At 34.6% G+C, this 14,843-nt stretch overlaps 1 protein-coding gene across 1 annotated transcript in view; it reads left to right on the top strand.

Moving 5' to 3' along the window:
- Nucleotides 1-14,843, top strand: part of LOC101144968 (ubiquitin carboxyl-terminal hydrolase 25) — a 141,728-nt gene that overhangs the window by 100,813 nt on the left and 26,072 nt on the right. Inside the window, exons 16-18 of the mRNA XM_063702605.1 lie at nt 129-357; nt 2,068-2,268; nt 10,156-10,298. Of these exons, the coding sequence (XP_063558675.1) occupies nt 129-357; nt 2,068-2,268; nt 10,156-10,298 (573 nt within the window). The remainder of the gene's footprint in view (nt 1-128; nt 358-2,067; nt 2,269-10,155; nt 10,299-14,843) is intronic.

Raw genomic sequence — 14,843 nt, forward strand, 5'->3', positions numbered from 1 at the left:
AGTTCTCTCTCATTTAAAAAAAAAAATGCTCTTATGGTTTTCTCCAAACAGGTTGTTTGTGGGTTTCATGGAATGTGGTATAGTAAACTACGTAATTGCAGTTTAACTCTTCTTTTTTTCACATTTAGGTTCCTTATCGATTACATGCCGTTTTAGTTCATGAAGGCCAAGCTAATGCTGGGCACTACTGGGCATATATTTTTGATCATCGTGAAAGCAGATGGATGAAGTACAATGATATTGCTGTGACAAAATCATCATGGGAAGAGCTAGTGAGGGACTCTTTTGGTGGTTATAGAAATGCCAGTGCATATTGTTTAATGTACATAAATGATAAGGCACAGTTCCTAATACAAGGTAAGAATATATAAGGTGGTGTATATTTTTAAATAGTCATAAAAGTGGCTCTGGTATGTGGTGTGATTAGTTAAGTGTAATTCACTCAGACGATGAAGGATGTGGTTAGGAAATGCTACTGGGTTTTGACAAGACTGAATTGAAAAGTAATGTCATCAGGGCTAAGAATTCGTATATATTTTGTATTCCAAGTCAGCTATTAAAGGTAAATATGACCTTTTTCGTCCTTGCTAAAAGTGCTTTAGTGACTGTTCCACAGATTGACTCACATTTAATATTTAATTCCTTAGCCTAACATATATGGCCTCTGTTCTTGGCCTCTGATTATCTCCCCACCTTCATTGATCACCAGTGTTCCTTTTGAATTTATATCCTTACTGAACTTCTTGCTGTATCTGCTCATATCAAACCATTTCACACATTTATGTTTGCATGTTCTTATATGTTTTATTTTTTGCTAGTAATTCTTTTGCCTAATTCTTGTTTATCTGTCAAGATTCAATTCAGGTGTCATTTCCCCTGCAAACTATTTCTTGATCTGCCAAAAAGTATCTCTCCTTATGCTGTCCTGGCATCTGTCTACTGGGCATTTACTGTTGTGTATTGGAATAGTGATGACTTGTCTTGCACATTTCTCTCTCATCTGCTCAGAGCCAGAGACCATGTCATACTATGTCTGAATCTTTTTAATGCTGATATTCTGATATATGCTTTGCATATAGAAAATAATAAAGGTTTATTGAAACTGATAAAAATAATCTTTTTATATTGTCATTCAGAATCAGCTAGGCAGTCCACTTCTGACTAAAAAAATGAAGTTATTTTTCTGTGTGTGTAGTAGAAGTTGAGTAATTCTTCTGAATACTCTGTATTGTTTTTAAGATCTTGCTATATTAATTTTCATAATTGCATATTTAAGTCTACTTAATTTCTTCATATGACAAACAATTTTCATTTTATTTTGAGCTAATAAGGTTAACATGATTATGAGTTGTTTACATTTTGTGAAAAGTTTTACTTTTTAAGTGATCAAACATCTGGTATTTTCCAATAGTGGCAGAAGTAGTATTACATCACTGTTAGAGTAGCAAAGAAAAAAAAAAATGGCCGGGCGCGGTGGCTCATGCCTGTAATCCCAGCACTTTGGGAGGCCAAGGCGGGCAGATCATGAGGTCAGGAGATCGAGACCATCCTGGCTAACACAGTGAAACCCCATCTCTACTAAAAATACAAAAGAATTAGCCGGGCTTGGTGGCGGGCACCTGTAGTCTCAGCTACCCGGGAGGCTGAGGCGGGAGAATCGTCTGAACCTGGAAGGCGGAGGTTGCAGTAAGCCGAGATTGTGTCACTGCGCTCCAGCCTGAGTGACAGAGTGACACTCTGTCTCAAAAAAACAAACAACAGCAGCAACAAAAAACTTGGCTTTGGCTTTGTATTTTCTGTCACTTCTACTCTTAAGATAAAAAAAAATCTGAGACCATTACCTATGATGGATTATCAAATATTTTCATCGTTTTTCTGAGCATTTGAGTTTTAAAAAGTTTTGTAGATAATAATTATTTGCTAAGCAATAGTAATTCTTAAGTAATATGATTGGCTGAGTGGTAATAATTCATAGTTTAAATTCTATTTGAAATGCAGTCTATTTTGAGCTTTGCATTTTCCCTTTAATTCTTAATTTTATACTAGTTTTTGAAATATGATTTGCAGAGGAGTTTAGTAAAGAAACTGGGCAGCCCCTTGTTGGTATAGAAACATTACCACCGGATTTGAGAGATTTTGTTGAGGAAGACAACCAACGATTTGAAAAAGAACTAGAAGAATGGGATGCACAACTTGCCCAGAAAGCTTTGCAGGAAAAGCTTTTAGCGTCTCAGAAATTGAGAGAGTCAGAGACTTCTGTTACAACAGGTTTGTCCATTTTTATTAAGTTGTGTTTGATTATCAATATTATTTTTATAATGATAAGATATGCTCATTATTAAAAAGGTTTAGCTATCTTAAAGTATGAAGAAATCAGTAGAAATCATTTCAAATTCCATCACTCAGATTATCACCGTTAACAATTTAGTTTACCTTTTTGCCAGACACCACTATATATATTTATATGTTTTTCAAGATAAATGAGATAATTCGGTTGACTTTCCCTCTACCTACTCTGCCTGTGTTGGGTGGGCTTGAATTTTCTTGGCAAGTAGCAGAGAAAGCTGTGAAATCAGCAAGAAACCCAAACCAATTCACTAAAGCTATCAAGAGTATCAATTCAATAAAGCTATCAAGAGTAGTAATTTTAAATTTGGCCAAAATAATACTACCGGTATATTCATATATACTTTGTGCAATAGTAAAATACTACCATTAATAACTATTTGATGTTTTTCAGAATTCTTAAGATTAAGAGAAAATTGACCAAAACTATTTAGTATATCACAGGTAAAAAGTAAGTGTATAGACCTGTAAACCAAAGATATAAATGCATAAACATGTAAATATTTAAAAACATTATTCTGAAATGAACTATTAGCTGATGAAATCAGTAAGTCAAAGTAAACACTGTATAGGAATTAAGAAAATAGTTTCTAGTAAAATTGAAAATATATTGTCTTTTTATTTTCTTAAAAGATTACTCTTCACTGAGTTGCAAATATGTTTTAGGGCAACATGTTTTCTGGTATAGAAAATGCTATTTCTCAGAGAAGCTATAAATTAAGCTCATATATTTTCCTCAAACTCATTTGTCTCTTTTTATAACTGCTAGTGGATGTTATTGAATAACTTTTTTTTTTGCAAGATCTGCATGTTTTGTGTTTTAAGGAAGTAGTTCCAGCTTTTGTTTGTTTAATTTCATCTTTTGCAGACAGAGGTTTCCTTGCAGCATTACCTGGTTGGGCTTCAGCATTATCATTTGAACTTTAGAAGGAGTTATTACTTCAATAGAAGATTGTTTTACAGTGCTACAATGTAGTATTGTGACTGTCGCAGGCATGCCCAAATCTGTCCAGATACTTAACTTATTTTCATGTAGATCAAATAATTGTCATTGATTTTGATCCTGAGAGGCAGATAATTCAGCATTTTTTAAAAAGATAATGGTATCACAGCAACATTTGGATACTCCAGTGCTATGGAGAATACCACCATTATAGTGGCTGGTGAACTCTACCATTATGTAGGACTGCACTTTTCCCCCACATGTACAAGGCTACCGCGTAGAGCAGGTGAAGCTATGTGGGTCCACAACAATGTAGTTTTTAGTAGATGTCAAGAGGTATCTAAGCTCAAATCACAGTGTAGTAACTATATTATAGTTCCTTTCATTTTTAAAACATTTCTGTCCCTTTGTGATTTCATGCTTTGCATTCTGTATGTATTCTTTCCAAATGACTCCTCAGAACCTGCCCCAAGATGGAGCTACTGTGTTATTGTTCCCTTAACATTTACTTATTCCATTCACATGTGACTATTCTTGTTATTAGTGGGAGGAAGGGGCTGCATAATGTACTATAAGCAGTTGTGGTACCTAAGCTCCCAGACACAGGTGAATCCTCCATTCATTGGTTAAGCTCCAGTTTTATTCTTGGCTCACCTATATTTTGTGATACCAAAATATTAAGTTCTATATATCCTCTTCCTCTTCATCTTGTCTGTTTCTCATCTCTCCAAATTTACAGAGTTAACATATTTTATTTCTGCTTAGTCAAACTAATACATATTTCCAACTAATATTCCTATCTATTAAGGACTAGCCTTGCCCCATCCTCATCTTACATTTGTCATCTTTTTTTCTTTCTCTGTGAAAAGACCATGTGTGTATAACTGCATCCATTTTCATGATCAATACATCTGACCATACACTTTACATGGTATTTTGTAATTTTTAAAAAATGCAGTACTAGGTATTGGACATATATTTTCATGTCTCTTTTTACCATGCAAAATAAACTTAGAATGTTGATATATTTCTGGGAGGAACCAGAATAAAAGATAAAGAGATGGAAATGGCCAATTCCTATTCCTAGATAACTTTTATAGTTACCTTTCAGCGTGGGTTATTTAGAAAGCAGTGGTAATACTACTTCTGTAGGAAACATTGTATCCTCCATAGACTTGACGGAAATATGCACTTGGTTAGAATTAGTAGAAGTAGAACATGCCAAGTCCGTAAATTTACAGAGTGAGATTGTTGTTTTATTAAGAAATTTGTTCTCTGTTGCAGGATAGTTTCACATATCATAATTGAATAAGACTAATGTTTCATTAGAACCATTTATTCCCTATTATTAATAGGGAAATTTTATTTTAATGTCCATGCCATCCTCTTCTGATTCTTCTCATGGTTTTCAAAGTAAGTAATTTAATTTGGTATAATACTTGCAGGATCTCAAAGCAAATCTGTATTTTAATCTCTCAGGTGTTCACTAGTATTATGAGTGACTAGTGGAAATAATAAAAGGAAATCTTGTTCATAAAATCCAACAGAATGATTTTTTTCCTCCCTGCAAAATCTTCTCATTAAAGCTGAAACATAAGACCTCATAAAATTCAATTTCTACTGAGTGATATTCCAAATAAGAGTACTAATTCATAGTATATTAATCAAATTAGTATTTGTTCCTCTTCTGCTAAAATGTGATCGAGAAATTCATGCGTATCAGTTCGCCAGCACCATTCGTTCCCTACTGAGATAATAAATGATGGGAAAGTATTTTTTGGTTCATTTCATGCTGCTTCCCTAGATCTGCTTACTGCAAAGGCAAACTTACCTGAATACTTTTGTTTAGATTTTTAGCCAACCATTCTTTGCTATCGATGTATGGATCAGAATGAGTAGGGGGATTTTTTTTCTGAGTATGAACAGCACACCCTACCTAAGACCACTTAAGAGACACTGGAGTCAGAATCTCTGGAGAAAGGATCTGATACAGTGCTATCTTAAAGAGATCTTCAGATAATTCTGAGGTTAAGCAGCATGGCTCTAGGCTGTATTTATAAAACAGAAATTATTCTGGAGAGAAGAGCATTGTCTGAGTTACTATTTTACTTATGTTACTCTTGTCTTATCCAAGAAGTATCTGAAGTCCTTACAATATAGCACACCCAGATTTCTTTTAAAAATAAGGAAACACTAGTGAAGATTGGAATGAAGTGTATTGCGTAAGGTTTTATAAATTTGTCTAGAGGCAGCAGGCAGAGTTGGCTCTGGAACTTCTCTACACTGTCTACATGTTAAAAATAAGCTGATGTTCCAGGAGAGTACAGTTGGATCCTGAGAGTAAGACCTGGTAGAATAAACAATATCATCAATGTTCTCAGATTCCTTGAAAGCAGGAACTAGGTGATATTCTTTTTTTCTTTTTTTGAGACAGTTTCACTTTGTTGCCCAGGCTGAAGTGCAGTGGCATGATCTTAGCTCACTGCCTGCCGGGTTCAAGCAATTCTTGTGTCTCAGCCTCCTGAGTAGCTGAGACTACAGGCATATAACACCACACTGGGCTGATTTTTTTGTATTTTAGTAGAGACAAGGCTTCACCATGTTGACCAGTCTCGAACTCAAATTCCTGAGCTCAGGCAGGCCTCCCACCTCAGCCTCCCAAAGTGCTAGGATTGCAGGCATGAGCCACCATGCCAGTCCTGGTGGTGTTCTTATTTATATCTCCAGCATCTAGTATAATAAACGACATATGGTAGATGTTTCTTGAAAGTTTTCTGTTAATAAGTTCATTCCCTATGGAGATTTCCAATAATGAATTTCCTAGGGATGATCCTCAGTGTAGGAGAACATACAATTTTAAAGTAGAAACAAAATAGTCACACAATAAGGAGGCAGGCCAAATACATGTGGTGAGGATGTAGCTCTTTGTCCCGGATAAATTTATGGTTTGACTCTGGTTTCTAAACCTCTCTCCCCCACACCCCTCAGATTTTCTTCGGAATGGGGCCCAGGAATCTGAAGTTTCAAAAATTCCACCAGCGATTCTATGCAACCACCTAAGCGTGGCTCTTTGTAGGCTCTTACAGGGTATCGTGGACTTTTAAATACATTTCTAGAAATGGATGCACTGTATATCTCTCAAGCAGTCCCCTTTAAATCTTCTTCAGTGTGAACGTAATAAGTATTGACTTACTAGTAAGTCAACAAAATAAAGACTTCTGAAAGATATCAGAGATGTTGGTCTTATTTTTATAGTTAAGAGCAGACCCTTACTCTTTAATAGAAAGCCAACTGGTGGTAAAGTTGACCTTCTTAAAATATTGAAGACCATAACCAGGAAATATGCGTAAGTAAAGCACCCCCAAACCTCCTAAATAGCCTGTTTCAACATGAAGATGGACAAAAGGAGCAGACTCAGAGTTCCCTCAGAATGTTGAGTTGTCTTCTATAACAGCTAGGGAAGCATGGCCGGAAAATCACTCTGTGGAGGCCAGTCATTTGAAAATCCTAGAGAAATACCATAGAACAGATGAGTGATTGGAGAGAGACTTTAGGAATAAGGATATTATTTACCTCCATAGAGAACTGGTCATTCATGGTGAAATGAGTGCATTTAAATTTTTTGTTTGTTTGTTTCCAGTCTCCCAGGGTTTCAAACCATTGTGGGTTTACCTACCGTGACTACAACACCACTCATCTAAGTTCCCTGGGAGGTATATACACAGGGAAAACCCTAGAGAAAATTGTTCTGTATGGCATTTAGGGAATTTATAGCTGTGGGCCACTAGTGATGAGGTTTTTAATAGGGTTAGAGGATGAACAACAATTGTATTATATGGTAAAAGCCGAACTTGTTCTGCTGTTGTTCCTAACACAGAAATAGAAATTACTAAAGTGTAAGGTAGGGTATTAGTTGCGTGAGCCTTCCATACAGAACAACACAACATAACCAGTACATGTTACGTTGAATAGAGAGTAATTCTTTTTGTTTAAAAATATGAGTAGGTAGGTACAGTCTGGAAATAATGTATCAGAAATATTAATAGTGCTTATCTCTGAGTAATGCAAAGAGTTTTAAATTTTCCACATTTTTCTTGTTTGTTCTAGTAAACATATTTTTATTCTTTGGTTTGATAAATTGAAGACAAAACCTTTTTTTTTTGTCTTCTTTGACAGTTTTTTTATACGGACTTTATTTTATAATCTGATTCCCTTGTAATTCTTCTAAGACCACTTCCCTGTGAGTAGCCTGTGTTTCATCTACACCAGATTACTCATCGTTTCTATTGCATATAGGAAATTTTCCTGTTATTATGGCATGTTCATGAAGTATCCTTCATCTTAAAAATGTTCTTTTATCGTTAGTGTTCATGAATTTTTTCATATTCTTTAAGATCTTCCTCATATCCCAGTCTTTGTGAGTTTTTCCGAGAGCACTTCTGTAGTAGCTATTATCTTTTCCCTCTTAATTCCAACCTTTTCTTACTACCAAATGTATTACGTTCTTCTCTTTTGTACTTATATTTTGGCTTGCCTTCCAGTGTAGAGTCTCATATATAGCAGGGATTTTATGAATCTTTGATCAGACCTTACAACGTGCTATTCCTTCTGCCTGGAATCTTTTCTATTCTTTTCTCCAAGATAATCCTCTACAAATCCTTCAAGACTGACCTAAGTTAGCACCTCTTCTAGAAAGTGTTTCTTAACAGGCAGCATTATCTCAAGTATGTGTATTGGGTCCACAGTGCTTTTATAAAACCTTGTGCGTAACTTTTATTGAATTTAGCACATTGTATTATAATAGAATGTATATTTATCAGATTTTACTCAGAGTTCCTTAAAATTAGTGAAGTATGTAATCTTTTTTGTTTTTTATATTTTTAATACCTAATATAGTACTGAAAATGGCACAGGTTCAATAAACATGTTGGGAATGCAATTTGAATTTTTTGTTTCCAATCTCCCAGGGTGTCAAATATTGTAGGTTCAACTCCCGTGACAACAAAACCACTCACGTAAGTTCCCTAGGAGGTATATACATAGGGCAAACCCTAGAGAAAATTGTTCTGTATGACATTTAGCCAGAAGCATTCAGTGTTACTCATAACGTTTTTGTACTCAAACTCCTTTATGGAAGGAAACCTTGGCCCTGGTGACCTAAGGTGGATTTGACATGTGTTGATCAGATAACATTACTCTTGGTCCTAAGAACCAATTTTACAAAGATTCTAGGTTTCAGTGGGTCATTAGACCAATGTCAGACCAGATGGATTTATTGCTTTAAGTTCACATCCAATTATTAACCGTTGACATTATCTACTATGGTGAAGAGAGGAAGAGTGCCAAACACAAGGAAAAGTTTTGTCAACAAAGAGTTTCTCTCCCAGCCCTAAAGCAGCTGGCATGAGCCACCTATCATGAAGTCTTCCAGAAGCAGAAGTATTGCTAAGCTGATGGTAGCCAAAGATTTTCTTTATTACTCATGGGCATTGAAAGGCTATTGCAGTCCAAAATCAGGAAATGATTTAATGAGGACATTAAACTTCTTTTAACTTCTCTCCTTCCTTTTTGTACACATTGTAAGCATCCTCACCCCTGGTTTTCCTTATCACATAGTTTTACCTCCATGATCTTAGTTAACTCTGTCAAAAACTTGGTGTGTTCATGTGCAGTCTCCACACCTTTGTGTCCAAAATATGTCTTGATTCTAGCCAATTTTGTGTCCCCCTGTTGCTCTCTCTCTTAATCAGAAAGCACATTTATTTCTTTTTCATGTTGCTCTACTGCCTTCTATTACCTTCACCGATCTCTAGTTTTACTTTCCTCTCTAATTCGTTCTTCACAATATCCCCAGAATAATTTTTTAAAAACTGCTATGTTGCCATTATATTATGTATTATATTATATACCTGCATCATCTCTTGCCATTTCTCCACTCTCATACTGTAGTCCAGTCATATTATTCTTTTTTTTGAATGTAGTCCATGCTTACTGCATGGACTCTTCATTCTTCCACCTGGAAAAACAGCTCATTCATTATTCAGCTTGATAGGTCACTTTAGGTCACAATCCAAATTGCTCACATCACTTCACTGCCATTGTTCCCATAGAAAGTGTTATAATATTGTCAAAATTTATATATATGATTATTTGGTTAGTGGTGTTCTCCACAGATGACTGTAAGCTTCATGGAGACAGAGACTGGCTGCTTTGTCAGAGACTCACTGAGATAAACCCTTTAGGTCATGTAAGGATTTTGGGCTTGTCTCATCTAGGGAACACCCAGTGGATGTTCATTGTACATTGTTGGATATATAAGTCTGGAACTCAAAAGATGGATAGGAGATATCGTGAATTTTTATTGGTACCAGTTTGCCTTTCCTCTGACAACACTCAGCTACTGGGGCAAGTACAGAAAAGATGGAAGGTTAGGTTCATTCAGGGTTAAGATTTTGCCAGGAAGTGTGAAGGAAGATGCTGTGGCCAGAGAAAAATAGCTCCTGTGCACTCTATGGAAAGTCAGCCCAAGATTGCTGTTCAAACCAAATTCTTTTGGTAAAATGCTGGCAATTTTCCAAAATGAGCTTTTGTTATTTCTCATGGCAGAAAAATTTACTGTGAATTCCTTACCATAAACTATAATGAGTGCTTTCTTTCGTAATTATTGGAGTACTCTTAGTTCTGGGTTTTTGTTTTTTAATAAATTCTAGGAAGAAGTGCTATACGTGAAAAGATATATTTTACTTTGAATGGAAGACTAAAATTGGTTCTTACATAACTTCAGACATAGAAATGAATAAAAGATTTATCTTAGTATAGACTCTGTGGTTTATATTAGATATATAATTGATTCTTTTCTCATGAAGCACAAGCAGCAGGAGACCCAGAATATCTAGAGCAGCCATCAAGAAGTGATTTCTCAAAGCACTTGAAAGAAGAAACTATTCGAATAATTACCAAGGCATCACATGAGCATGAAGATAAAAGTCCTGAAACAGTTTTGCAGTCGGTAAGAACTTTTCTTTTGGCTCTCTGAACATAGCCATGGTCACGACATTTCCTCCAGTATAGTGGAGAGGGACCTTTCAGGGAGTCAGGAGAGACGGGGCCCAGTGATGGCTCTGCCATGGGCATGATCAGTGACCATGGGCAAGTCATCTCATGCCCAGGCTGTGATTTCCTCAGCTGTGATTTTAAAGACACTTTTCTCTTAAGTTTCTGTCTTTCTGCTAGAGAATTCTAATGAATCATAATCACAGATTAAATTGACCATTTGATTTGGAACTTAAAAAGAGAAGTGTAAAATTTAGCAGTATTTCTCCTGTCTCTCACCCATTCCTCCATCTGTAATCTGATTACATGGGAATAGTTGAGAATTTAAGATGTAATTGTCATAATTTCATGAAATGTGTTTAACAATAAAACTACTAGATACTGTAGATTACGGTATTATTTAAAACTACTAGATACTGTAGATTAGAGTATTATTAGAAGGATAAGTATGATGTTGCAAAACTGTTTATGAATATTTTAAGAACGTCCTGTGCAAAAACGTCATTAGGCTACTCTATTGTAGTTTTCAACTACATCTTTTTATAGCGGTAAATTGAGCATGTTGGTGTTATACTGTGTTATCAGTGAATATGGCATTCTGAGAGAAGCTATTTCAAGAATTTGTTACTACTAAACCTTTTAGTTCCTGTAGTCATTTATCTTTTATTAATGAGCATAAGCAGCTCTAATGCAGATTTTGTGGTAGTTCCTTTTAATATTTGAAGATTCCCCTTGACAACTAAAAAGAGTACGACATATCATAATTTTACAACACGTAATTTTCTGCTTAGTAAGTGAATTCAGTGCCAGCAATAACCTGCTAATTGCAATGAGGCCTTAAATATATAATAAGACTTCCTTTAGCCAAAATGTTCAAGAGATATGGTACTCTGTTAATTTTGTTTTGATGAACTAAATAACAATACAAATTATTTTTTGTTTGAACAATTTTGAAAATGTATTAATATATCATCTTATTAAAATGTATTAATTTAAATAGATATTTGATGATTCCAAATTTTGCAAATGCCTTAGAAGCTTTAAATGAATTTGATGTGAACATCACTAACTCCAAAGCTTTTCCTGGAAAATGCTTTGTTTAGTGGATCTGGGATGTCTGCTTCTTGGGTGATGGTAAGAGGAAAACCTAGGGAAGGAGAAAGAACAGAGGAGTAGGTACAAGGGGAAATAGTTTTGTCTGACAAAAACTGCATTTGCAAGGCCTCTGCTAATTAGAACTTTTATTCGTTAAAGGCCTAAATTATGATTAATGAGTGTCACTTTTTAAGCTGGTATTAGAAAACCAAAAGCATTACTTAGCTTAATGTAGAATCCTGATTTTAAGTTTGGAAAATCATATGGAATTTAAATTTGCAGAAGTCAGCTAAATTTTGATTGCTCAGCTTCATAATATGGATATCATCTTATAAGGTAGCAACCTACTACCTCATCTTTACTTCAGAAAGGAGGATGACAGGGAGACTATATGATATAGACAAATACACTATTTGTCTATTCATTTAATTGTTTTCTGGAGTGGCATCCACAGTTAGCCCCATTGCATATGTAAATCCTGAAGCAAGTCTGAGAATTCATTAACCGTGGCTTGATCTTACAGTCAGTTGCTTAGCGTCATGGTAACTACTTCATAGCGGTTTTTTTCATTTAAACTTAGCGTACACTAGAAGCTAAATTGTACAGGTGAAAAGTATCATCAGACTTTGGGATTAAACATTTCTGGATTTTGGAATATTAGTTTTATTTATTATGAATGCAACTTTGAATAAATTGCCAAATTTCTCCAGATAGACCTCAGTCTTCTTTTCCATAAAATGAAGGTAGGATTAGTCAAGAACATTATTTGTAAGTGCCTGGCATGGCATGTAGTAGGCACTGAGTAACTGTTGGTTTCCTTCTGTTACATCAGTCCTAGCCGCTTTTCAAATATGCAATATATTAAAATCAACTTTAATATAAGAAAAATTTCCTGGAAAGCATAGAATCATGGAAATTAGAGAAAGTCTTCAAGTGTTTAGGCACCCTGCTTTTTAGAAAAATGTCTTTAATTTTAAATGGAATACTTAGGATATTTTCAATATAGAAGAGTAGACCCTGAGAAAAAGTCATGCATAGTCCCACTCACTACTCAAAGTTAATTATTGTAAATATGTTGGTATTTATTTCACTTTTATTTTAATATGTAGATTTGGGATTTATTTTTATAGTTGAGTTGCATACAAAATTTTGTGTTGCCTTCTTTTAATCACTTACCTTTTATAACCATTTCCCCATGTTGTAAACTCAGTGAAAACATTTAGTGGCTGAGTATTATTCCATTGAATAATTAACTTCTTGTTTATGTATCTGCTACTCAATCGTATATTTGTTTCTACTTTTACATTTTAAATAGGCTGCTAGAAATGAAAACTTTTTTCATATTTCAGGTTATTTCCTTAGAATAGATTTCCCATGCTAGAAATGAAAACTTTTTTCATATTTCAGGTTATTTCCTTAGAATAGATTTCCCATGGTTGAATTACTAGGTTAAAAGGTAAAGGCACATTAATGTGGCCGTGGACTTAGATAGCTTTTTTGTCACCCTTCTTATGAGACCACTTTTTAAGAAGTCATATAATTAATGGATTTCAGGCAAGTCATAAAAATCTTCGTATTTTAATTATTTTTGCAGCATATTAACTGAGAAACTTATTTTTAACTCTTTTCAAGTTTAGCCTTTGTTAATGTATTCATATAAGACCTGAAAACAATAGAAAAAGATAAATAAACATGTATTTTACTCTAGTGAGCCCTTAAATTCTTTACATGGAAAATTTTTATGGTACTTTGGGATATCTAAATTTGGTGAATGATACTACAGAATTATTATATGTGGCAAAGTTTCTTCCCCCTTTCAGCTTTTACCCATGTATTTAATCAGCATTATGCTGTTGAAACTCTTCAATAGTAACTGAAAAGGTTTATAAAACATTTATGTTCCCTAAGTGCAATTTTTTTCCCCCAGAGGGAATCTGTTTTGTAAGGATTAATATTCTAAGTGATAACCATTTGCTTTAAATTTATATTTTCTTTTCCTAAGATAGAATTGTTTTGGATTGGTTTGCTAGTGAGAAATCATCACCACAAACTCCGAACAGATTTCTGAATTTACCTGTTTATATTTCACTCTTGTGTACAGAGACCTACCACAGTTCGTCTCTTATATGCTAGAAAGATTAAAAATCCTTAATTAAATGTCATGGACCAAGCACATCTCTGTAGAATGTGTGTGATAGTAGTATTAGGTTAAAATTATTCAAATATAAACAATTTAAAGTAGCACAACAAAGTAGTACAATGACTCATAGCTGTCATTTTATAGAACAGCTGTTACATACCTGGTGTTGGCTTAGCTGCATATTATCTCTCATGATCATGATACCTTTTCAGGCTGATCATTTCCTGTTGAAAAGTTGTGGATTTTGATAAATTAAGGATAAGTTGTGGATTTTGATATATGTGTGTGTATATATATATATATATTTTTTTTTTTTTTTTTTTTTTTTTTTTTTGAGACAGAGTCTTACTCTGTAACCCAGGCTGGAGTGCAGTGGTGCAGTCTCAGCTCTCTGCAACCTCCGCCTCCCAGGTTCAAGCAATTCTCATGCCTCAGCTTCCCAAGTAGCTGGGATTACAGGCATGTGCCACCATGCCTGGCTAATCTTTGTATATTTAGTCGGGACGGATTTCGCCATGTTGGCTAGGCTGATCTCCAGCTACTGACCTCAAGTGATACGCCCATCTTGACCTCCCAAACTGCTGGGATTATAGGTCTAAGCTACCACGCCATGCCAAAAATAGCGTTTATTTTAAAAGGGGCAGTACCAGTTGCAGCTATTGGTTTTGTTTTATTGTTCAGTTAAACTCTTTTTCTATATATGCTTCCAGGAAGCCAGGAAATGTTCACATTGCTAAAATTTACCCATATTTCTAATGGAAATGAAACCTCTTTAATTGCTGTTATAAAAATGTTTTTTGTAATATCAAAACAAAAGTTTATCTTTGTTTATGAAAACTTATGCAATTCAGTTACTTAAGTTGCTTTCAAGCACCTTCAGTACTTTTGGCTTTTTTAATAGGTAAATAGTGGATATGCTAGTTATAAATATGTTGAATAAGATAAATGAGTATGTAAACATCTGTATGGTATTTTGAATGAATCATATTAGTGTCATGAAGTTTTGAATGAAATTTTCTGAATTTTACACTGACTTCTGTGTTAGTGTAGATTACTGAAATACATAGAATTTGTTAACAATAAAAAGAAAAAAAGGAATAAATCTGATTGAGTTGTTAAAAATGGGTATCAGCTTCCAACAGCTTTTTCTTATTTTCAGCAGGTGTTTGTTGAACACTTAAGATATAAATATACTGGAGCCTCATAGGCTGTATATAATAAGTTAAACAAAATAGAATATGGATATTAACTGGATACACAATTGAT

Source organism: Gorilla gorilla, chromosome 22 (genome assembly GCF_029281585.2).
Source record: "Gorilla gorilla gorilla isolate KB3781 chromosome 22, NHGRI_mGorGor1-v2.1_pri, whole genome shotgun sequence".
Taxonomy (NCBI): domain Eukaryota; kingdom Metazoa; phylum Chordata; class Mammalia; order Primates; family Hominidae; genus Gorilla; species Gorilla gorilla.